This window comes from Tiliqua scincoides, chromosome 2 (assembly GCF_035046505.1).
Source record: "Tiliqua scincoides isolate rTilSci1 chromosome 2, rTilSci1.hap2, whole genome shotgun sequence".
Taxonomy (NCBI): Eukaryota; Metazoa; Chordata; class Lepidosauria; order Squamata; family Scincidae; genus Tiliqua; species Tiliqua scincoides.
Window position 1 is genome coordinate 190,586,499 of NC_089822.1, and position 23,248 is coordinate 190,609,746.

General features: G+C 43.6%; 1 protein-coding gene across 1 annotated transcript in view; it reads right to left on the reverse strand.

Moving 5' to 3' along the window:
• Positions 1-23,248, reverse strand: part of LOC136638899 (collagen alpha-1(III) chain-like) — a 133,999-nt gene that overhangs the window by 13,795 nt on the left and 96,956 nt on the right. The window contains exons 28-39 of the mRNA XM_066612927.1: positions 22,626-22,670; positions 20,850-20,939; positions 19,512-19,601; positions 17,724-17,774; positions 15,894-15,953; positions 13,101-13,127; positions 11,715-11,741; positions 9,410-9,472; positions 8,018-8,071; positions 5,709-5,735; positions 3,371-3,424; positions 2,877-2,963 (exon numbers count right to left, since the gene is read on the reverse strand). Of these exons, the coding sequence (XP_066469024.1) occupies positions 2,877-2,963; positions 3,371-3,424; positions 5,709-5,735; positions 8,018-8,071; positions 9,410-9,472; positions 11,715-11,741; positions 13,101-13,127; positions 15,894-15,953; positions 17,724-17,774; positions 19,512-19,601; positions 20,850-20,939; positions 22,626-22,670 (675 nt within the window). The remainder of the gene's footprint in view (positions 1-2,876; positions 2,964-3,370; positions 3,425-5,708; positions 5,736-8,017; positions 8,072-9,409; positions 9,473-11,714; positions 11,742-13,100; positions 13,128-15,893; positions 15,954-17,723; positions 17,775-19,511; positions 19,602-20,849; positions 20,940-22,625; positions 22,671-23,248) is intronic.

Below are 23,248 nucleotides of genomic sequence, written 5' to 3' on the forward strand. Positions count from 1 at the left end.
ATTTTCAGGTTAAAAACAGGGTGTGGAAGGAGAATGAACTTCTCCTACCCTGTGCACCCCAGTTCTGATGGAGACTGCTGCCCCATGCAGCTGTGTTAAAGCAAAAGAGAAGAGCTTCTGATTGGCAGCTTGCCTCTCTGGAGCACACAGTTATATCAATTGGGCCCTTAAGGGTGATTAAAAAGAGAAAAGAGAAACGTTAAACGAACCAAGTAAGTTTAGGCCCTTATCTGACCATTGTAATACACTGAAAAATAATTTTAATTCAGTAATTCACCAGGTTAAAGAAGTTCGTGAATTATGCCTCCTTATTGTACACTCATTATTTTACACTCACAGCAGAAAGCAGTGACAGGAGAAAGAACATGTGTCCTAACTCTGTATAAATCAGGGCACAATCCTACCCTGCGCTGGAACAGGCAAGCCAGGAGGCTTGCGCTGTATCCAGCGCAGGATAGGGGCCAAAAGAGGCTCAGCCAGAGGCAAGGGGAAATTTTTCCCTTACCTCTGAGCAAGGCGCTCTTGCCCCTATGGGTCTCCTCGGACTTGCACCACCTCTTGAGCTTCAAGCCGCTTCAATCTCCCTGGGAACAGGGGTTGCGATCCGGCATAACTGCCAGATCCCAGCCCTGCTTCCTGCTCCCTGCCTGCCCGCCCTTGGGGCCGCTCACTGCCTGCCCTCACACTGCCCAGGAACGCCCCCCTCCCACCTACCTCAGAGCCTTGTGTTGGCCCAGCTGGGCCAATGCATGGCTTGGTGCCTCCATCTGCAGGCTGGCGCACCTCTGCATGCTGGCCTAGCAGACTTCTGAGGAGGCACAAACACTCCTGGGCCGGCACAAGGGACTTGCATCGGCCCAAGTGAAGGGCAGGATTGTGCCCTCAGAATACAAATCCTTTATATTTACTATGAAGGACTACAGTGTCGTGTTACCAAACTGAGCTATCATTTGGCAATGATCATTTTCTCACATTGGGAATAATATGTAACTCAACAGCCGTTAACCTCCACATAATACAAAGGTGACAATTTTGGTTCACAAAATCCACACCTGTGCAGTAGCAGCAAAGTACAGATGTTGCAGGCTTTCATTAGCTTGATGCAGTTACAATCATATCAGCTATAAGATTTTCCAAAAATAAAAATACTGGCTTCCTTATTATATTCCACAATTCATGGTCCCACATTCTGTATTTGCCATGCCTAGCATTTATCATATATAAAATAATGAACACACTGCATAGGTGTATGGAGCCACTTGCCTAACACACCTTGCTCAAGAAAGAAGTGGCATAGGGCTGAAATCATTTCCCCTTAATCCTGAGTAATCATTGTCAAATTGTTCTTGATCATTACATAATATGTTCCTTTCTATCATTATTACTAGTACTGGAATTACAGGTGAGCTAAAGTAGGGTGACCTGAGAGTGGGGTCCTCTTCTCCCATAATCTGAGCAATGGTTATTATCTAGTTTTCTTTCCAAGTGAAAACAGTATTCAAGAGCACACATAAATCAATACTGACTTGAAGAAACAACTATATTTATCTGGGCCTATCTTCTACTTGTTTTTTGTTCTGGTTTGCTTTTAAAAAATCATTACATTTATATAATGATAGAAATCAAGGCAGAATACAAAGGAATTTCAGGTGCTCTCCTGGTCAGGCATTGACCAGACCTAGACCAGCTTAGCTTTAGAAAGTGGCTCCATCAGGTGACCCCCTAAAGCAGTGTTTCTCAAACTGTGGGTCGTGACCCACTAGGTGGGTCGCAAGCCAATTTCAGGTGGGTCCCCATTCATTTCAATATCTTATTTTAAATATATTAGACTTGATGCTACCATGGTATGCGACTGCATTTGGGGACATGTTACAGATCTGTACTTTGAACAGGATACTATGTACATGCTTTTAACAATGATAGTCAGTGGGACTTACTCCTGGCTAAGTGAGGGCAGGATTGCAGCCTAGGATTGTGAAAAATTTTCCTGCTTGATGATGTCACTTCCAGTCATGACTTCACTTCTTGTGGGTCCTGGCAGAGTCCCATTTTTAAAAAGTGGGTCCCAGTGCTAAAAATGTGAGAACCACTGCCCTAAAGCCTTGCCCTGGAACAACTTTACTAGTCCATTTTTCTGTTCTTACATTCAGTTGGTGGTGATGTTCATTTTTATTGCTTCTCTAAGCTCTGCTCAATTTGTGTCTACCCACAACCATGAAGGGAACAGAGCATCAAAGGTGCATTTTCATGTCCTAAAAGTAAAATGGAACTATGTTCATTCTATTACACAGCCCAAGACCTATTCTCGGATATATTTGGGGATGACGATTCAAAAAATGGCATCGGTTTTCCCCTATCAGCTCTAGTTTTGGATATATGACGTAGTTATCTCATATGCTGATTCAACCGGTCATCTGCACATCAGCATCTAAGGGCCCAATCCTATCCAACATTCTAGCACTGGTGCAACCGCAATGCAGCCCCAAGATAAGGCAACAAATGTTCCCATACCTTGAGGAGGCCTCAGTGACTGCCTCCCTACCACAGGATGCAGTGCAATGCCCCATTGGCATGGCTGCAACGGCACTGGAAAAATGGATAGGATTGGGCCCTAAGGTGGGTATGCCATAACATAGTATGCTAGAGCTGATAGGGCAAACCCGATATCTTTTTTGAGTCAGCAAATATATCCAAGAACAGGTCTAACTACTGAAGCACCAGAACAAAAAACATTTATTTTTTGTTAGGCAGTGTTATGATCCAGTGCAAAAGAGCCTGCCTCCAGAAATCTTTTGGTATTTTTATTGTAGTTGTGACAAGCTGCTGAAATATTTTAAAGATAATTTATATTCCCCTTCAATATCAAAACACCATACCACTGGACATGGCTGATCCAGTCCTGGGGGCCCTGGTTCTCCTTTTTGCCCCTTTGCTCCTTTTCTGCCTGGGAGTCCTCTTTCACCCTGTGGGGAACAACAAAAAAGTGAGACTCTTGCTCTGAAATATTTGAGTGAGATAAATAGCACTTGTTAAGTCCCAAACTTCAGCTGTGACTGTTTCATTGTGTTAGAGAATTTCATTTTCATGAACCTGTTATCAAAGCAGTGATATTATTGAAAACCCTTCATAGAGAAGCACTGCATTGATACAAAGCAATGCATACTTCAATTGGGAGTTGATCCAATCAACTACCTCAGTGAAACCTACATTATTCCTGTTGACAAAGAGCTTACGCGTTGGGTTTAGAGTGACTAGAATGAGGAAGGATTGCATCTCCTTCTAAACAAGTAACTTCCAAGGTGATTCACAAGCACTATAAATTTCAAGAGCTTTAAATCTCTCTTGCTCTTTCACTGTATTCTGTACTGACCTTCTCTCCTCTTTCACTTTTCTCCCCCTTTTCTCCTCTTAGGCCTGGGAAGCCCTAGAAAAGGAATGTAAAATATGGGGAAAAGATGTGCATGTTTAGTTCCAAATAGTTTTGATAATTAGGAAAGGAAAAATAAAACCTGTTTTTAAAAATAAGCAACCATTATGAAACGGAATAATGAAATATTCTCCGGCAAAAGCACATGGCATTTTATGAACTTTGGACTGAAGCTTTGTTAAATTATCACAGTATCACTCTTGAAGAATAAGTTGAAATTTTTCAACAAGCCTCTTGGTGGTGCAGCAAGATTTTTGGAAAATACACAGTGACATGGAAAAAAAAAACTCTCTCCTTTTATGTTTATGTGACGAGGGCCCTTTTAATAAGTTTAGTTTTCTTAAAGCATTTATCAGTCAATTCTACTATAGAATTCATCCAAAATCAGAACTGAAGATTGCAATATAGTAACTGAGTGGATAAAGAAGTTGGTCTAGACCAGGGGTGTCCAAACTTTTTGGTAGGAGGGCCACATCATCTTTCTGACACTATGTCGGGGGCCAGGAAAAAAAAGGATTAATTTACATTTCAAATTTGAATACATTTACAGAAAAGAATATTATTAATTAATTAACAGTATATATATACCGCTTTTCAACTAAAAGTTCACAAAGCGGTTTACAGAGAAAAATCAAATAACTAAATGGCTCCCTGTCCCAAAGGGGCTCACAATCTAAAAAGATGCCAAAAGAACACCAGCAGACAGCCACTAGAGAAGACAGTGCTGGGGTGAGGTGGGCCAGTTACTCTCCCCCTGCTAAAAAAAGGAGCACCCACTTGAAAAAGTGCCTCTTACCCAATTAGCAGGGGTTAATATATTAGAGATGGAACTTATATGAATGAATGAAGATCTTGCAATAGCTCAAGGCCTATAAAAGGCCTTGCACAAAGCAAGGCCAGCCTTTCTGTTGCTGCCGCTGCCGCTTCATAGATGTGAAACAGTAAGTAGAGCAGAGGGCCCTCGTCTCACAGCTCACACGAAAGGTCGAACAGTTGGCCGTCACGCTGACAGCAGTTGTGTTAATAATAATAATACAGGTATTTATATACCGCCTTTCATGGTTGTCAGATTTCTCCTCAGGCTTTATTTCAAGGCAGTTTACACAGGCAGGCTATACTAAGTCCCTATAGGGATTTTTACAATTGAAGAAAGTTCTGTCTTTCAAGAACTACATTTCAGATGGATTCTTTTAAGATCTGGTATCACATTCTGGCCTCCAGTTTCCTCCCACGCAAGCTGACAATCCTTCATATCTCACTAGAAGGGTGGCCAAAGAGCAGACAAAAAACTCAGCTTGGCTTGTCAGCTGCTTCAAGGTCTTGCCGTTCACGGTGCCGGTGGCCTCGAACTGGCGACCTTCAGCTGTTATCTTCAGGCAAACGGAGGCTCTATCCTCTAGACCAGACCTCCTGACTGTGTTAGGCCAGCGTGGGCTCCAGCAAGTCTCCAGAGGGCCAGAGGCTCGTTGGAGACTGGGGTCTCCCTGAGGACTGGATTAGGAGGGCTCAAGGGCTGCAAGTGGCCCCAGGGCCAGGGTTTGGGCACCCCTGGTCTAGACCAGCAATTTTCAACCTTTTTCATCTCCCGGCACAATGACAAGGCACTAAAATGGTCAAGGCACACCATCAGGTTTTTGATAATTGCCAAGGCACACCATGCTGCCAGTGGGGGCCTCACATCCCTGTTGGCCCTATTAATAAATGACCTTCCCTCAAATTCCTGTGGCACACCTGTGGACCACTCGCGGCACACCAGTGTGCCACAGCACAGTGGTTGAAAATGGCTAGTCTAGACTCTGGAGGACCTGTCTTGAGCACCTCACCATCTTCCAGCCTCAGTTTCACTTTTGTAAAATAGGAATGACAGTGACCTGCCCTTCAGGGTTGTTCTGAGGGTCAATATAATAGACACACAAAGAGTTTGCTAAAGGCCTATCTGTCAAGGACTAACAATTGCTAACTGGTAGAATAAGCATTTAAGGAACTTCTGTATATGCAAACAGACCATACTGGGCCATCTCAGGGATGATGCAACTCTAAGGGATCTCAGGTAGAGGTCTTTCCTAATCCTGCAAAGTCAGATCCTTTAACAGGAGATGTTGGGGATTTAATCTGAGACTTCAGACATGCAAAAAGCATACGCTCTCCCACTGATCTGGGACCTTCCCCTGACTTTGCAAAACAACCATTTACCAAGTCTAAACAACCACTTTTGTATGACTTTTAGCATCATTTACTCACATTCTGATGACACAATAAAAGTAGTGGATTTGTTACTTACATCTAATCCTGGTTCCCCAGGCTTTCCCTGAAAGAGAGAAATATTAAGTGAGTTTCATTTATATCAGCTTGTAACATTTGGTGAAATGCTGGACAGTTAATTGCATATGTAGCTTTCATCCACTGAAATAAATGGATATTGGTGCTTAACTTTGGTTGGACTGCAACCATTGTATATTAAATTTAGACATTTATTGTATGTTTTGCATCTTCCATAAGCTAATATTTTTTATTGTTGAGAAATATCTGTAGAATTTCATTAGATAGACCTTTCCCACAGAGGTGTTCTGAGTGCTGGGGAAGCCGCATGTCCTGGGAGGGCCAAAAAAATTCAGCTTCCTGGCAGAAACCGTAAATGATATTTTTATGCCCTTAAAAGCATTCTGAGGGTGGGGAAGCCTCCCTGGTCCTCAGAAGGCCTTCTAAGGGCATCAAACCGTAAATTCCAGTTTCCTCTGTGAAGCAGGAAGTGATGTTTTTTGACCCTCCGAGTGCTTTACAAGGCCTTTGGAGGGTCGGGGAGGCTGCGTGCAGCCTCTATGGGCCTCTGGAAGGGAGGCAGGTGGCAGGACTGGTGCAGGGGTGACAGTCTGGCTGGTGGGGGGGGGGAGGGCAGCTTGCACTTGTGGTCTGGAGTGGCACCAGGTCCAGGATCACCATTGGTGCAATTTACAGCTGAGTAAACATGCAGGATACACTGTTAGACAAGCTGAAGGGGAATCACACAGAAACGTTTTGTCATGAGAAGGCTGCATCAGAATGGCTGCTGCTCTGCAAACTGACAAGGAAGTGAAAGGGAAACACAGAACCCAATCCTGGGCTCGGCGCGCAGGATCCACACCGGCACGCACTGTGGCAAATGTGCTGTAAGGCACATTTGTGGACCCTACTGCTGGACGAGTGCCAGTGGTAGCTCAGCTCTGGCTGGTGCCAGACTACTGCCAAGCGGGCACCTGACCTCTGCTGCTTGGCAGTCACATGGACCGCTGAGCAACAGAGAGGTAAGCGGGGGTGTGGGGGGAGGCAGGGAAGAGGCGTGCTGGGGAGGAAGGAGGTGGGGAAAAGGCAGGGGGAGGGAGTGGGGAGGGAGGGAGGCAGGATCCAAAGCCTCCACATCAGGCTAACTGCTCAACACGGAGGCACTTGATTCACTGCCAACCTTTTTGTTGGTGGTGAATCAAGTAGTCCCATTGTTGGGCTACTCTCTTTACCCGAGGACAGGAGACGAAAGTCCCCTTCTCCCGAGGATCCGGCAGTGACTGCCCGATGTGCACAGGATACGGCAGCAGCCATTTTCAGCATCGGTGCAGCCTCTCACCCCTGGCAGCTCAGGATTGGGCTGACACATAAATGAAAATGAGGTTTTTAAAAGTTCTCCTCGAGCAAGTTAAATGTCCACCTAGGGGTCAGCAACTACTGTATTTTGACCTGATTCTCTCTCATTGTAAGAACCTTCAAAAATAGTCTAGGCTGCTTAAAGATTACTTTTCTGCAACGAAAATGTTCAATAGCTCATTAAAATGTACTACTCTTGAATAATTGCCATTATGATGATCGCAGTGAAAACTTACGGGTTGAACTAACTCCTGTTCCTGAAATAGTTTGAAATAAAAAGTTTCTCTTATTTTATGTACGGCATTTTGCATTTTCTTTTTGGTCCTTGGTCAATCAAATTTGAACTACTTAAAAAAAAGATTCTATGGTCTATTTTATATTGCGGTTATGGTGCACAAACACACTAAGAGCCCAATCCTGTGTTCGGCGGCACGGCTTTGTGTCACTGAGCACTGTCAGCCAGCCTGTGCTGAGGTAGCGCGGGGCGGTCACCCAGACTCCGTGGCTTGGCAAGCAGGGGTGGGGGAAAGGAGGAGGCATTCTGGGGAGGGGGGAGGTCGATGGAGGGCAAAGAGAGGGCAGGGGGGAGGCGTGACACGGGGAGGGGGGCGGGCTTGAGGCGTGCCATGGGGAGGGAGGAAGGTGGGTCTGCTCAGCTCCACTCTGCAGTATCCAAGGCACTCATAGAGGGCTTGACACCCTACATGAGTGCCTTTACTGTGAGTAGCCCCTCTTCAGGGTTGCTTACCTTCCTGGGGGAAGGGAACAAAAGTCCCCTTCTCCCAAGGCGCGCAGGATCTGGTGGCAGCTGTTCTCGGTGCCGCTGAGCCTGGGCTGTAAGGCTGCAATTCTAACCTCACTTTCCTGGGAGTAAGACCCGTTGAACACAATAGGACTTACTTCTGAGTAGACCTGGCTAGGATTGTGCCCTAAATCCTTAATGTGATTATTGCCTGTCTTTTATTTAACTCTTACCTTCTCCCCTTTGGTGCCTGGTAAGCCAATAAGTCCATGTGCACCAGCGGGACCCTAGAAAGAAAGGCAAGACATGAGAAACATTTGCACTGCTGCTGTTTGGGTTTCTATTCTGAGGAAACCCAAGGGCCCTGGATGTGGCAGATTTTCATCTATATCCGGGGTCTCCAAAAAATGGCCCAGGGGCCAGATGTGGCCTGCAGTGAGCCTCTATCCGACCCACGGCCAGCCTCTTGTCCCCTGAAAGCCTCTGGTCCACTCAACTGAACACGAACAGAGCTGTGCTCTGGTTGCTTTAGGAGTGTATTCTAAGGGCCAGAAAGGCTGAATGAATGAGCCCATTCATTCAATTATTCACTCATCTACGTTCCATCTCTAATTTTTTTGATTTAAATTTCATATTTAAATTTTTTTCTGGCCCTCAACACTGCGCCAGATATTTGATGCGGCCCTCTGGCCAAAAAGTTTGGAGAACCCTGATCTATATCTATATCACCCGCCTTTCTCTCACACCAAAGGAGACAAACAATACACCAAAGTAGCTAACAATATCAATGCAAAATAGCTACACCAAAGTAGCTAACAATATCAATGCAAAATAAAACAATATATATTAAAAACAAAAACCACATTTAAAATATAAGTCATCAAAAAAGCACAGCTGTCAGTGTAGGTTAAAAGCCTTCATAAATAAGAAGGCCTGAAAGGTATTCAGAGAAGGAGCTGATCTCAATTTCAGGAGAAGGGAATTTCATAAATGGGGCACTACCACTGAGAAGGCCTTATTCCTAGCCGCCACCCCCCTCACCTCTACTGGTGGCAGCAGAGTCAGAAGGACCTCTCTGATGACCTGAGAGAATAGGTAGGATTCAAGGTACAACCTAATTATCCAAGGATTTTTTTACCTGTGGTTTTATCTCAACATAGTGAGAAGGACCCTTTAAATTAAAGGAAAAAAGTCCTTTAAAAATAGCCTTGGTAATGCGAGAGAGGGCAGCTGGCGGACAATCCATCAATCATTCTTTCTCCAGGCACACAGAACAGCTTTACTCCGAGACAAGCGACCCCTCCCAAGCGACCCTTGTGCATGTAAAATAATGCTAAATTGCAGTGATTATCACCTCCTCCATTCTTTCCCCCATGCTGCGGCTCTTGGTGAAGGGTGGAATTGCTGCCTCGAGAATGAAGCCTGTTGAAGCGCCTGGAGAGAGACTGATTGTCCGCTTGATGCATTACAAAGCTCAGCAAGGCTGTTTTTAAATTACTGACATTGGTTTTTAAATTGATTTGCTTTAATGCAATTTTTGCCATCGACGTGAGTTCTGGGAATTGAACCCTTGCAAATAACAAAACTCAGCCTATATATGGACAAAGATTTGTTTTACTACTCACTTGTGTCCCTCTTTCGCCTTTATGACCACTGTCACCTTTTGCACCTTTTGCACCATCTGCGCCCTACATGAAAACAAAGATATTTATTAGGCTTACAACAATCACAGAAGTTTTAATCACCAGCTTTGTAGTCAGTTAATTGATCAGGCCTATTAAAAGTAAACTTAACAAAAATAGCCCTAAAGAAATAAACACATTTGTCGACTTATACTTGAGTATCTACAATAAGCCAAAATGTGCGGATCTCTGGGGAAAGGGTATAAAAAATGGTCAGGAAGCCTGTAGGAAAAATAACTCTTTCGATCAACAGAGTGGTCATCCAAAGTGGATTATATGAATTATTGCTGGTACACTTGGCAAGATTGCACTGTACCACTCTTGGTATCTGTTATAAGAGGAACAAGATTTTATTTATTTTTATTTATACAGGTTGTCCCTCATTATCTGCTGGGGTTCTGTTCCATAAACCCTAGTGGATAAAAAAAAAATCTGTTGATAAAAAAAACAGTGGAAAAAGAGATTTAAAGACCCACTTCTAGGTTTTTTGCCCCTCCATTGCTCCTAATAAGGTCATGCCAACATCCACAGAAGTTTGATTCTGGAACTCCCTGCTGATACCATAAAATGTGTTAAATAAAAGCAGCATAAAAAAATTAAAAAGTGCGTCCCTTTACAATTGTGGTTTAAAAACAGCTTTTCTGACTGTCAGAGGCAGCCAGCAATTAGAAATGCAAAGGACCTGCTGCCTTTGCTGGGCTCAGTTGAAGAATGGAATGATTGCTTGCATGACTGTCTCTCTACAAGAGTAAGAAAAACAGTTTTTTAAACTGTGATTTTAAAGGGGTGCATTTTCCCCCTTCTCCAGGGATCAGCACATTCCTTCTCACTTGCAGCAGTAATTCGTGTTGAGTCAAATCCGTGTATAAAAAATCCATATATAACAAGGTTGGACCTGTACACACAGACCCAAGTAAATTAAATGTAAAGTGCTCTTTCCCTCACAGATGCCGAAACTCACATATAACATGATCTCTGGACATGACTGGAAGCACCTTCCAGTTGTGTCCGGAGATGTTCTGAGGCAACTAGAGGCATTGAAAAGGCACTTTCAGTTTTTGGAAAAATTGGAAGTGCCTGTCTGATGTCTCCAGGGGGCTTTCTGAGGTCTGGTTGCATCTGGGTGGCTTTCTGAGGCGCAGAAAAATTGGAAGTGCCTTTCCAACACCTTCAGGAGGTGTTCTGAGGCCTGGAGAGCCTCCTGGATACAACCAGTAGTCACTTCTGTTCATGTCTGGGAGATTAGGTGGGGTCTTCCACTGCAGTTAAGAACCCGCAATGAATCAAATCCACAGATAAAACAGGCCCACCTGTATGTGAATTCTTGCTTAGAATTTGAAATATTAATGTTTTGAAACTGGAAGGAATTTTACCAATGTTAGATAGGGTATGATGGAGCTGGGTTCTTTGAGTAAGGGTCTCACCTGTGAAATTACTACAAAAAGTCATCTCAGAAAGGGGGGAAAAAAAAAATTGTGTGACTCCGTCCTATGATTTTATAATTAAGGCTCAACATCATACCTCTACCTGAAGGAAACCTTTAGTATTTATGTGATTTAATGTTCCTTAGTCACTAAGAAGCCAAAATTCTAGTCTAAGTTAATGTTTGTCCTGAGTGAGTAACCACTGCAGTTCATAGTCCACGTCACTCATTATATTCTCGAAATCACATTTGCAATTGGGCAGCCTAATCCTAACTTGCGCTGGAGCAGGCAGGTCAGCGGGTAGGTCAGTGCTGCATCCAGCGCAAGTTTAGGGCCAAAAGTGGCACAGCCCCGGCCAAGGGAAAACATTTCCCCTTATCCCATGTCACACTGCAGTAGCCCCAATAGGTCTATTCGGATCTGTGCCACCTGATGAGGTGGCACAAATCTGAGCAGTCTGGGACTGCACTGGGCCACCTGGAAATGGGATCAGGATCCAGCATAACTGCTGGGTCCTGGACTCGCCTCCCGCTCCCCGCCCATGGCCCCACTTGCTACCCTCCCTCCCCCACCCTGAAACGCCTCCCTCCCACCCTCCCCACACACCCCCAGACCCCTGCGGTCTCTGAGCTCTGCCGACACAACTCACCCTCTCCCTGGGGCCCATGGTGGCATGGGGAAGCCGGTGCACATCCGTGTGCTGGCCTATTTCCCAGAAGAGTGGAGCAAAAGTGCTTTACGGCACTTTTGAGACACTCCTGTGCTGGCTCAAGGGACTTGTGTTGGCCCAAGTGAGGGTTAGGATTGTACCCTTAGTGACTCACCTTATGTCCTTGAATTCCATGAGGACCCTATTGGGATGCATTTGAAAAACAGTTTGAAGCAATTACCATAGAAACCAAACCTCTAATGAAAAACTTTGAGTGCTTGTGCACCATTACATCTTCTTGTGAAACATTTTTTAATGTAGAGAAAAATGGAAACATAGACAGATCATTGCTGGACACAACTACTGCCATTTACACAAGTACTTGTGCAATATTCATTGGACAAATTCATGTAATAGCTTAGGCCAGCTGGACTGAAAGTTTCTGTTGACTTTTTAGAAACCTTGTTCTAGCATTGTACAGTTCAGCATACAGCCTAAGAACAATAAAAGGCAAAGAAAGAATCTTAACAGCCACTCGTGCTAAGTAACACTGGTTGGCAACCTTCAGTCTCAAAAGATTATGGTATAAGCCTACAGCACCCAGTATTCCCAAGCGGTCTCCCATCCAAGTACTAACCAGGCCTGACCCTGCTTAGCTTCCAAGATCAGACGAGATTGGGCATGTGCAGGGTAATGCATCTTGTTTTTCATTAAAAAATATTTGTTGATGTATAGACCTATCCTCTCCTTCTTCACCAACTGCATTTATTTTAATGATCCAGCTTTTCTGTTTAGAAGAGAAAGGGGGCAGTGAGCAAGGCAAGATTCCATTCCAACAGAAGGAATGGGAAATCTTGGGATCAAACTACATTTGAAGAGCAGCATCCATGTTTGTTTTCTCACGTGTTTGCTTGTTCATGTCTATAGTGGAGTGGGTAACTCTAATGTTTACAGTAATCTGGGCATGTGTGGGTGAGGATGGATGAACCACCCAATTCCCATGGCTTATCTTATAGAACTCTGTCACTAGAAGCATTTTTCTTCTCAGTCCAACTCATTATTGGAATTGGAGCCAAGTGGGAAGAAAACTGCATGAAGCGCTGGGAGATAAGGTGGAAAAAGCTCACAGATCTTCACCTTTTCTTGTAAAAAGACCCTACCCATCCAACCTCGCTTTACATGTGAACAGTACAGACATATGGAGAGAAAAAATGTTGCCTGGGGAGACCACTTAAACAATTACAATAGAAAATTATATCAAATATAATTAAGCCGGATAATTGAGATGATTAAACACACGTATTTTAACATCAGAACATGAAACATGATAAGTACAGGTTTGTAAAGAAGATTTATTCTTTTTTCTGAAAATCTATAGGCATGAATGTCCTTTGGGGAAATAAAGCAGGGTATAAATGCAGTAAATAAAATAAATAAATGAGTTCAAGTGGGTCTCCCCTGGCCTCTATATATACAGTACATATACTGTACATATAACTATGAGGCACCATCTACATGCATGATTAGTAGAACATTTAGAAAGTTAGTTGGCAGAGCTCACCTTAACTCCTTGGATACCTTGAGGGCCCTAAAGATAGACAATGGTTCATTTATAAAAGGGGATTTTTAAGTAATGCATAAGAACTTTTAAAATGTTATTCTCAAACTTTCATATTCAAACCATCTCCTCAAACCATTACTTCTTAAGGTAGAATTTGTTTCCTTCTCGCTAACAGCACAGATTATCACACACAAAACTGTACAGCGAAGACGCAAGAAATTCTAAGATTGCCAAAAGATACTTTGCTCTGCCCTGCTCTGCCCTCAGCCAATAAACACACATAAGAACATAAGAACATAAGAACAGCCCCGCTGAATCAGGCCATAGGCCCATCTAGTCCAGCTTCCTGTATCTCACAGCGGCCCACCAAATGCCCCAGGGAGCACACCAGATAACAAGAGACCTCATCCTGGTGCCCTCCCCTGCATCTGGCATTCTGACATAGCCCATTTCTAAAATCAGGAGGTTCCGCATACACATCATGGCTTGTACCCCATAATGGATTTTTCCTCCAGAAACTTGTCCAATCCCTTTTTAAAGGCGTCTAGGCTAGACGCCAGCACCACATCCTGTGGCAAGGAGTTCCACAGACCGACCACACGCTGAGTAAAGAAATATTTTCTTCTGTCTGTCCTAACCCGGCCAACACTCAATTTTAGTGGATGTCCCCTGGTTCTGGTATTATGTGAGAGTGTAAAGAGCATCTCCCTATCCACTCTGTCCATTCCCTGCATAATTTTGTATGTCTCAATCATGTCCCCCCTCAAGCGTCTCTTTTCTAGACTGAAGAGGCCCAAACGCCGTAGCCTTTCCTCATAAGGAAGGTGCCCCAGCCCCGTAATCATCTTAGTCGCTCTCTTTTGCACCTTTTCCATTTCCACTATGTCTTTTTTGAGATGTGGCGACCAGAACTGGACACAATACTTCAGGTGTGGCCTTACCATCGATTTGTACAACGGCATTATAATACTAGCCGTTTTGTTCTCAATACCCTTCCTAATGATCCCAAGCATAGAATTGGCCTTCTTCACTGCCGCCGCACATTGGGTCGACACTTTCATCGACCTGTCCACCACCACCCCAAGATCTCTCTCCTGATCTGTCACAGACAGCTCAGAACCCATCAGCCTATATCTAAAGTTTTGATTTTTTGCCCCAATGTGCATGACTTTACACTTACTGAGATTGAAGCGCATCTGCCATTTTGCTGCCCATCCTGCCAGTCTGGAGAGATCCTTCTGGAGCTCCTCACAATCACTTCTGGTCTTCACCACTCGGAAAAGTTTGGTGTCGTCTGCAAACTTAGCCACTTCACTGCTCAACCCTGTCTCCAGGTCATTTATGAAGAGGTTGAAAAGCACCGGTCCCAGGACAGATCCTTGGGGCACACCACTTTTCACCTCTCTCCATTATGAAAATTGCCCATTGACACCCACTCTCTGCTTCCTGGCCTCCAACCAGTTCTCAATTCACGAGAGGACCTGTCCTCTAATTCCCTGACTGTGGAGTTTTTTCAGTAGCCTTTGGTGAGGGACCGTGTCAAACGCCTTCTGAAAGTCCAGATATATAACGTCCACGGGTTCTCCCGCATCCACATGCCCGTTGACCTTTTCAAATAATTCTATAAGGTTCGTGAGGCAAGACTTACCCTTACAGAAGCCATGCTGACTCTCCCTCATTTTTCAAAGTCTTACAGATTTGGGATAATCAAAATATACTGGTACAAACAAGGCCATATTCAAACAAAATTAAAAATTGCAAGCCTTAAAATTTGTTTCCTTAGACTTTGTATTGTTCACACGATATTAAGAAATGAATCCTTATTATTCTTTCTTTCCATAGGTACTGGCATTATACACACTGCTTTTACCTTCCACTCACGTTTGCCAAGCCAATACTCTAATATGGGTTTGCCACCTGCTGCAAGACTTACAATCTGATCTAATGGCTAATTATATCAATGGAAATGTTTGACTGTGGATCTCTCCTAAATATATTCAGAAGGATCAATCTTGCTGCCAAAAAACTAAAGTCAGCAGAAAAGCTCTTGCTGAGTGTAGTGGGATCTAAGCTTACTGAGGCATGTGTAGCTTAACAGTTCTGGACAAGGTTCACACCCCCCTCCACCCAGCAACAGCAATTATGTACGTGTGTAATAGGGTTACTCTGCTTTTAGCAATAGGGTATATTAAAACATCTTACCTAACTCAAGAATTCAGTTTCATACCCAAATGGGAACTATGGTACAGGTTTTAGCCACATGTTGTGGTGATGATATTATTAGGTGATGTAATATTGTAGCAAATCCATGAAAGATAGGCTCTAACAATGGCTATTGGCCATGATAACTAAATGAAACGTACATGCTCAGACAGTATGCTACCGAATACCAGTTGCTGGTAAGCAACAGTGAGGGAACACTATTACCAGCATGCCCTGCCTGAGGGCTTCTCAGAGCTGTATGATTAGTTACTTTGGGAAGCAGAATGCTGGATGAATGGACCTTTGGTCTGATCCAGCATGGCCCTTCTAACACTTTGAATACTGTTCGTTTGATATTGTCCTGCAGAACAAGAGATGAGAACAAGGTAAAATTCTTTCATTTATTGAACAAATGATTTGATTTTACTGAACCCATTAATTAATTTTTGCCACTGTTATCTTTTTTAGTTTGGGGGCTGATCCTAGAAGGCTTACAATTTAAATGCATCCCTCCGGGCAGGACCACATGAACCACAATTCAGTAATAATTCCAGCCTACTCTGATATGAAAATAGTTTTTGCAAAACTTACCATAGGGCCTGGTGGGCCTGGTAGTCCTGGTAAGCCAGGAGGTCCTGGTTCAGGTGTAATCTGCATATACAAATTTCAGTACACAGTAAAATGACATAGGACAGATTCTTTTGTGAAGCTACATAATAAAAGACAAAAGAACTTCAGAAAAAGATGGGATAAATGTAAAGGATGGGGAAATTAAAAAAAATAGAATGAGAAAAGCTTGGTGAGCATTTTCCAGTCTACTAAGATGCAATTCCCATAGGCTCAAAGAGCCATGATGTTCACCCTGATGTCCAGTCTATGAAGGCGTGCCCAGGCCGTTAGGGAAAAATGAAAGATCCAGGGTTGCCTCCCACGGCTTCTACCCAGCCTTCCATCTTGCTCTGATACTTGTTCACTATGTGAAAAGGAAGGTCTAGATGGAATGTTGCAGGTGGGCCCCAACCTCCCATGCCCTCTAATGTCCTCCGATGTCTACTTGTAGAAAAAGAGAGGGAGAGTCCACAGCGTGCTACTGAAATCCTCCATGCGTGGGCACATATTGTGCCCAGCACATTCAGTTGCTTCGTTAGAACCATGCATGATAAAACTGAGATAAAATATGTAAGTTCAATACACTGTATGGTCACAACATGTCAGTGAGACTTGTCTAATTTTTTTTAAGAAAGACTTACTGTAAACTTGAAAAACCGACTTTCCTATATGATTAAGAAAATCTTAAACAGATCCTTATTAACACAGGCCAGCATTTGTTGTACAATGGAGATCCTGAAGTCCCAGAGATTTCAGCAGGACTTCTGCAAGTTCTGCTGTCTGCTGGAATCTGGCAGCAAGGGCCTAAAAGTCATTTGTCTGAGGTTTAAAACAATCTGTCACCTCTGCAACACTGGCACAGCACAATGATTTGTAATATTATGCTGACAAGAGGTACATTTTGTTCTCAACAAATTATTGCAGGAAGTTTTACGTTTCAATTATAAGCAAGCACAATAAATCAAATAAACACATAACGTTCCTATGGTAGAAGTTACAAAAAAAATCTAGTCATTTGATGAAGAATAGATATCAGTGCAAATTAGAACTTGGAAGAAATAGCCCCCGAGGAAGACATTTGTTGGAATACATCAGGCAGTGTACTTTCATAAATAAATTCTCCATCACACCAGTCTGCTTCTTATTCATGTTCTTGGGCCAAGAACATGTTTCTTATTCATGTTCTTGGGCCATTTTTGGTGCTGCTCTTTTTTAGTTTGCTTTAGTTTCTTAGGAAGTGATTTAAATCAAGAGGAAGACTGCATCACCCTGCTGGATTTTAGTACACAAAGGCACTTCTATGAAGGAAAAACACAAAACCTCAAATACCACCATGTATGATCTTCCTATTACATGTACTGTACTTTCTTTTGTACATATACTAGGAATCATAGTATTCCTTTGTACACATAGTGGTTGATGTGGATAACTAGGTTGCATTCACACTTATGCTTATAGTGCCCATGCAAGCGGTCTTCTTTCCCACTGCAGTCCCCAGAGCATTGAAAAGCCACTCCAGCCATGGTGGGACTGCAGGGAAAGATGATCAGAAACCACGTGGAAGCATCTTCTGCAGCTAATACTTCCATGAATGGAAGAAGTTCTATTCATGCAAGGGTGTGTGTGGGATCCAGTTGGCAATGTCACAACACGAATTAATTCAAGTGCCCTGTAACTGAATGCTTTTACTCAAAAACAAAAACTGTGTTTCATATAAAGAGCTAAACATAGCTTCCCATTCTGCAGGCCCTTCTACTTTTTGCCAGTGACTATATATTTGACATGGGGATGACTCAATTGTTGACAACTTACAAGATTTTGCTCACAGGGTGCACCAGCTTCTCCTTTCGGTCCATCAACTCCCTAAATAATAGAAAAGAATGTCAGCTGTAGATGCGTTCTGAGATAAAGCAGCAAAAATGGATTTCCTTCTCCTTGGTTTATTTCAATGGGAATTTTTCTTTTGAGACTGAGCTCCAATAGGCTCTTATTGTATGCCAGCTAGAGAAATATGGACTATGGAATGTAAGTTATTTTTCTCATTTTAAGTGAGCTCGGGTAAGAAATAACCAAATTTCCTATATATGACAACTTGCAGCACTTGTGCGGTTAGTCTGTGGAACTCCTTGCCACAGGAAGTGGTGATGGCGACTGGCCTGGACAACTTTAAAAGGGGATTGGACAAGTTTCTGGAGGAAAAATCCATTACGGGGTACAAGCCATGATGTGTATGCGCAACCTCCTGATTTTAGAAATGGGCTATGCCAGATGCAAGGGAGGGCACCAGGATGAGGTCTCTTGTTACACTGTGTGCTCCCTGGGGCATTTGGTGGGCCGCTGTGAGATACAGGAAGCTGGACTAGATGGGCCTATGGCCTGATCCAGTGGGGCTGTTCTTATGTTCACTTTTAGTTCTTGCATGGTATGTACCTGATCCTTCCCTTGCAGAAAGCCATGTGTAGCTATGTGTAGCTGTAATGCAGTGGTTCCAAAACTGTGAGCCGTGACATCCCAGGGAACTGTGGAAACAAGCCAGGGGAGCTGCAGAGCCCTCCTGAAAAACTTGCTGCCCTATACAATGTATAGGATTGTAGCCCTACTGAGAAGCCATGGCCAATTTACCAGTAGGTCAAGGGAGCTGCCAGTCGAAAAACTTTGGGAGCCACAGCATTGGAGTCACTTCCCTGTGATGAATTCTCATGTGAATGAATCTAAAAACCATTAGCATGGCCAATCATATGATTCCTTCCTACCCAATCATCACCCTCTCTCCTAGAAAGAACTAAATCGACTGTCCTTGTTCACAGGGTCCCATAATTCACATATACACCACAGCCGTGTCAAGTTTCTTGACTGGAAAGTGGGTCCCACCCTAGCAATATCATTTGCATTTCTACAAAGTATAAAAAGCAGCTTCTTCTTTAACAACGTTACACAGTGATTTTCAATAACTACAAGGGCAGATTTCAAAATAAGATGCGGGCCTCTTTAGGGAGACACGGACAATTGTTGTGAGAGCTGGGAGCTGCTTCTAGCATTAGTCCTCCTTAACCAAAAGAAAGCAGCTAGTCCACAGTCATGCTGCCACAACATATCTTGTGATGACTGTCAGTGCCATTGGATGATGGGGCAACTCACTACCATCTGTGCAAATGCTTTTGTCTCCCTCTGCACCTTCATCTATGTGCCGTTGCCCCAACCCCACTTCATTCAATTTATTTACTTCCAAGTCCATGTCTGAGAACAAGTAAGACAAATTGCCTTTGTCTGGTCTTAGTTTCAGTTCTGGCACACTGAGGACCCAAACCTATCCAACTTTCCAACTCTGATGCAGCCGTGCCAACAGAGTGTGCACTGCATCCTGCAGTGGGGGGGGGGGGGGGTCAGCCATGGAGCCCTCCTCAAGGTAATGTTTGTTCAGGGCTGCATTAGCACTGGAAAGTTGGATAGGATTGGGCCCTGAGCCAGAGTCAAACTCCTCCAAGTCTAAAACATATGGTACACTTGTGAAAATCCAGGTCTTCTAGCATGAAAGTAATAAGTAGCAGCCATGGCATAACTAATACCTTAATCACAAAAATATAATAAAGGCAGACGTACCGGTGGACCAGACAAGCCCATTTCTCCTATCTCTCCTTTCTGTCCCATCAACCCAGGACTTCCTTGGTCTCCTTTCAAGCCTCTAGGACCCTGTCATTTAAAGAAACAAAAAGTAGAGACATTTCTAACAAACAGCATGTTTTCCCCTCCCATCCCTCAGAACTCTGAACCAGAGGGATGAGCGCATACAATCCTCATGTAAATCTCACATTTGTTCAAAGTTCTTCAAAAATAAGAAGAGTAACCTTCTCAAAAATGACTCAAGAGTCATTTTTTCACAGCAGCCATGTGGTGAAAGTGTGATCACTATGAACTGACTCTGCCCCACTTCCCTGCCTCCTCCCCCTCCCTGGGATTCTGCAGCCAATCGTAATACAAAAACACCCTTGGCTCCTCCTTCTGCCCTACCTCAGCCAAATACCAGATTGCCAATCCTTCATCCAATGATTATCAAAGGAAAAGAGAGCCCACTCCCACCTCCCCCCCCTCTGCAAAAGCAAACATGAACCCTTCCCTGCCTCCTGTCTGGAACCTCCTGCAGCTCGCCCAGTCTGAATGATGGCCCATGGAATTTTTCATGCAGCGAAAACAATAAGCAAGTATACCCAGACACAGCCAGATTTGAGTCAGCATGTATGGGGACGAGTGCTGAGTCAGGCGGGCCCTGACTCCAGTGTTTTTCCAAGTCTTCCACACGCACAACTCACGAGTCTACGAGTCAGCAAAAAACACACATTTTCGCCACTGGAGCCCAAGTCATCTGAGTCAAGTTTCCAACCCTGGTAAGTGATACCACTGGTGGCTATGAGCCCTTTCGGGGTGCGGGAAAGATGTTCTGGGGCAGGGGGAAAAATTGGCTCTGGAGGGTGAGGGACTGACAGAGGCCTCTTCCACTAAATCCTATCCTTCGTGTCATGCTGAAAAGCCCAATGCAAAGCTTCCCCAGTCACCCCAGTCCCCAGCAAAATAGCCAGCACAGACTCGAGGAAATCCACTGCGGGACCTATGGGCTTACTCAGGGGAAGGGGACGAATGTCCCTTTCCCCTGCGGAGACCTCTGGCAGCCTCTGCAGGGCCACTGGATGCAGTGTTGGCCTTTTGGTGCCACTGCATCCAGTGGTGCTGCGGCATTTAGGATTGGGCTGCCTGAGAGTGTCCATAGGGTGACTCTCCTTAGGAATTAAGAGCTGCTGCAACAGATCTAATGGTGCCATCTTCTGCTAATCCCCCTCCCCCAAACAGTCTCCATTTTTTAGGTTTGTACTTCAGCTTGTGTACACCTGAAACACACATCTGGGGAAATCAGAATTTAATGAAAGCTATCAAAAATAGACATACTGGTGGACCAGTCATGCCAACTTCTCCTATCTCCCCTTTTTGTCCAATTAATCCGGGGCTTCCTTGATCTCCTTTTGATCCTTTGGGACCCTGCAGGTTAAGAAAAAGAAAAAGAGTTCCATAAGATGATCTGTGATTGCTTTGATACTCTTTCCCTTCTAGAAAGATGACACTAGTGCATAGAATAGGCAGGGTATCCAGAAGCTTGCTACTGTTTTGTTTTTTTCTCATAACACTGGTGAAAATTCCATGTTGTCATCTGACCAAGCTGTCATGACCAAGCTGTCAATGACCAAGTTTTTGAGTCAGCTTCCTCTTTAGCACCTTCTATGCTAAACTCCTACCCTGTTTTATAGGACCAAGCCACACATTACAGGTGTGCCCTGGAATCTGCAGGGGTTCCGTTCCAGTCTCCCCTGTGGATACCTGAAACCGTGGATACTGGGGATGCCTTTAAAAAGATAGGGGAAAGTTTAAAAAATCTTGATAAAAAAAGATATTTTTTAATGTTCCCCTATCTTTTTAAGAGGTGTCCCTAGTATCTGTAGATGAAACCGTAGATACCAAATCAGTGGATACCGGGGTATGCCTGTACTTTAAATCTGTAGGTTGGCCTCTTATGCTTCTATTGAAACAGTAGTCACAGAAGTACAGTCTAGATAGGAGCTGCTGTATATGATGAGATTGAGTTTAACCTTTTCTCACTTTGCCAGGGTTCTGATGAAAAGCTCTCCTGCCCTAAAGCTGCTAGTTAATCTGGGAGAGAAGCTGCCATTGGTATCAATAGCAGCTTCCCTCCAGTACCAACAGTAGCTTGGGGTACGGAGATGATTTTCATTGGGACCACAGCATGGGGGCAAAGGGTTCCTTCTTGAATGCTATAGAACTGATCCAAAATGATCTCCCTGTGGCTGTTATTTTAAAAGAAAAAACACACATGCAAGAGCAAGCTATGCATTTAAAGTAACATGGTATTTCGGAGAGTTAAAAAGGTATACTGGAAGTTGACAAGGTAAACTGGTGCAGACAAAAGATTCACCAATTCAGGGGTATATATGGCAGTCTGTAACAGCAAAAACAAGGTCTTGTGGAAACTGAAAGATGAACAACTTTATTTTGGCATGAGCCTTCATACAGTAGGGTTTGCTGTTTTTATTTATATTCAGGCACATATTTATCTTAGGACTCCAACAAACATTTGGCATTCTAGAATGTCTTCTCTTGTCTTATCTTTAGATTTCTAACCAAAACCACTTGACTTTATTTGTTGTATCTTATTTGTATAATTTAATTCTTGGTGAATTTGTCCTGGTTGCGAGAACATTCGGTTTGGGAAGTGCCCATAATTGCTGAACCTTGCAAAGTGAAAGAGAAGGTCACATCAGAAGATTCACATAAGCAAGGTTTAAAAGATACAAAGTTGTAGTATATATTTCTACCAGATAGATATGTATTCCAAATGCCCTGAATGTAATGGGTAATAATACATTAAGACCACAGAATAACAAAAAAAAAAAAAATTTATACAATTCTCCATGTGCCCATATTTGGCTTTGAAGATTGCATGCATTAGACACTATAATCCCTTGTATGTCAGTTCCTGTCTATTTCAGCCACACAAATTAACATGCATTAATTTAATTTATTTATTTAAAATACTTCTATGCTACTTTCCCCTTCCCAAAGAGAGGTGCCCAAGATGATTTACAATAACTTGAAACATAATGACAAAAAAATTTAAACAACAAAATAACTAAAACACAGTAATATATGTACCTTCTCTCCATCAACTCCAGGTGGACCAGGCAATCCAAGCTCCCCCTAAAGGGAAAATAAAAATGATCAATCAGAATGAGTAAACTCAACACGAACCCAATAAAAACTGGGTGCTGGTGGACAGCTCGATGAAAATGTCAACCCCATGTGCGGCAGCAGTGAAGAAGGCGACTTCCATGTAGGATCATTAAATAGGGGCTTGAGAATAAAGCAGCTAATATAATGCACAATATTATATTGTACAAATTGACGGTATGGACGCACCTATTGTGTTCAGTTCTGGTCCCCACATCTTAAAAAAGATATAGTGGAACTAGAAAAGGTGCAGAAGAGAGCTACCAAAATGATTACTGGGCTGGGGCAACCCCCTTATGAGGAAAGGCTGCAGCACTTGAGGTTCTTCAGTCTAGAAAAGAGGCACCTGAGAGGAGACATGATTGAGACATACAAAATTATGCAGGGGATCGATAGAGTGTATAGAGGGATGCTCTTTTCCCTCTCACACAACACCAGAACCAGGGACATCCACTAAAACTGAGTGTCGGGAGAGTTAGAACAGACCAGTGGTTCTCCGGCTTTTTAGCCTGGGACCCACCGGAAGTGATGTCATGGCCGTAAGTGAC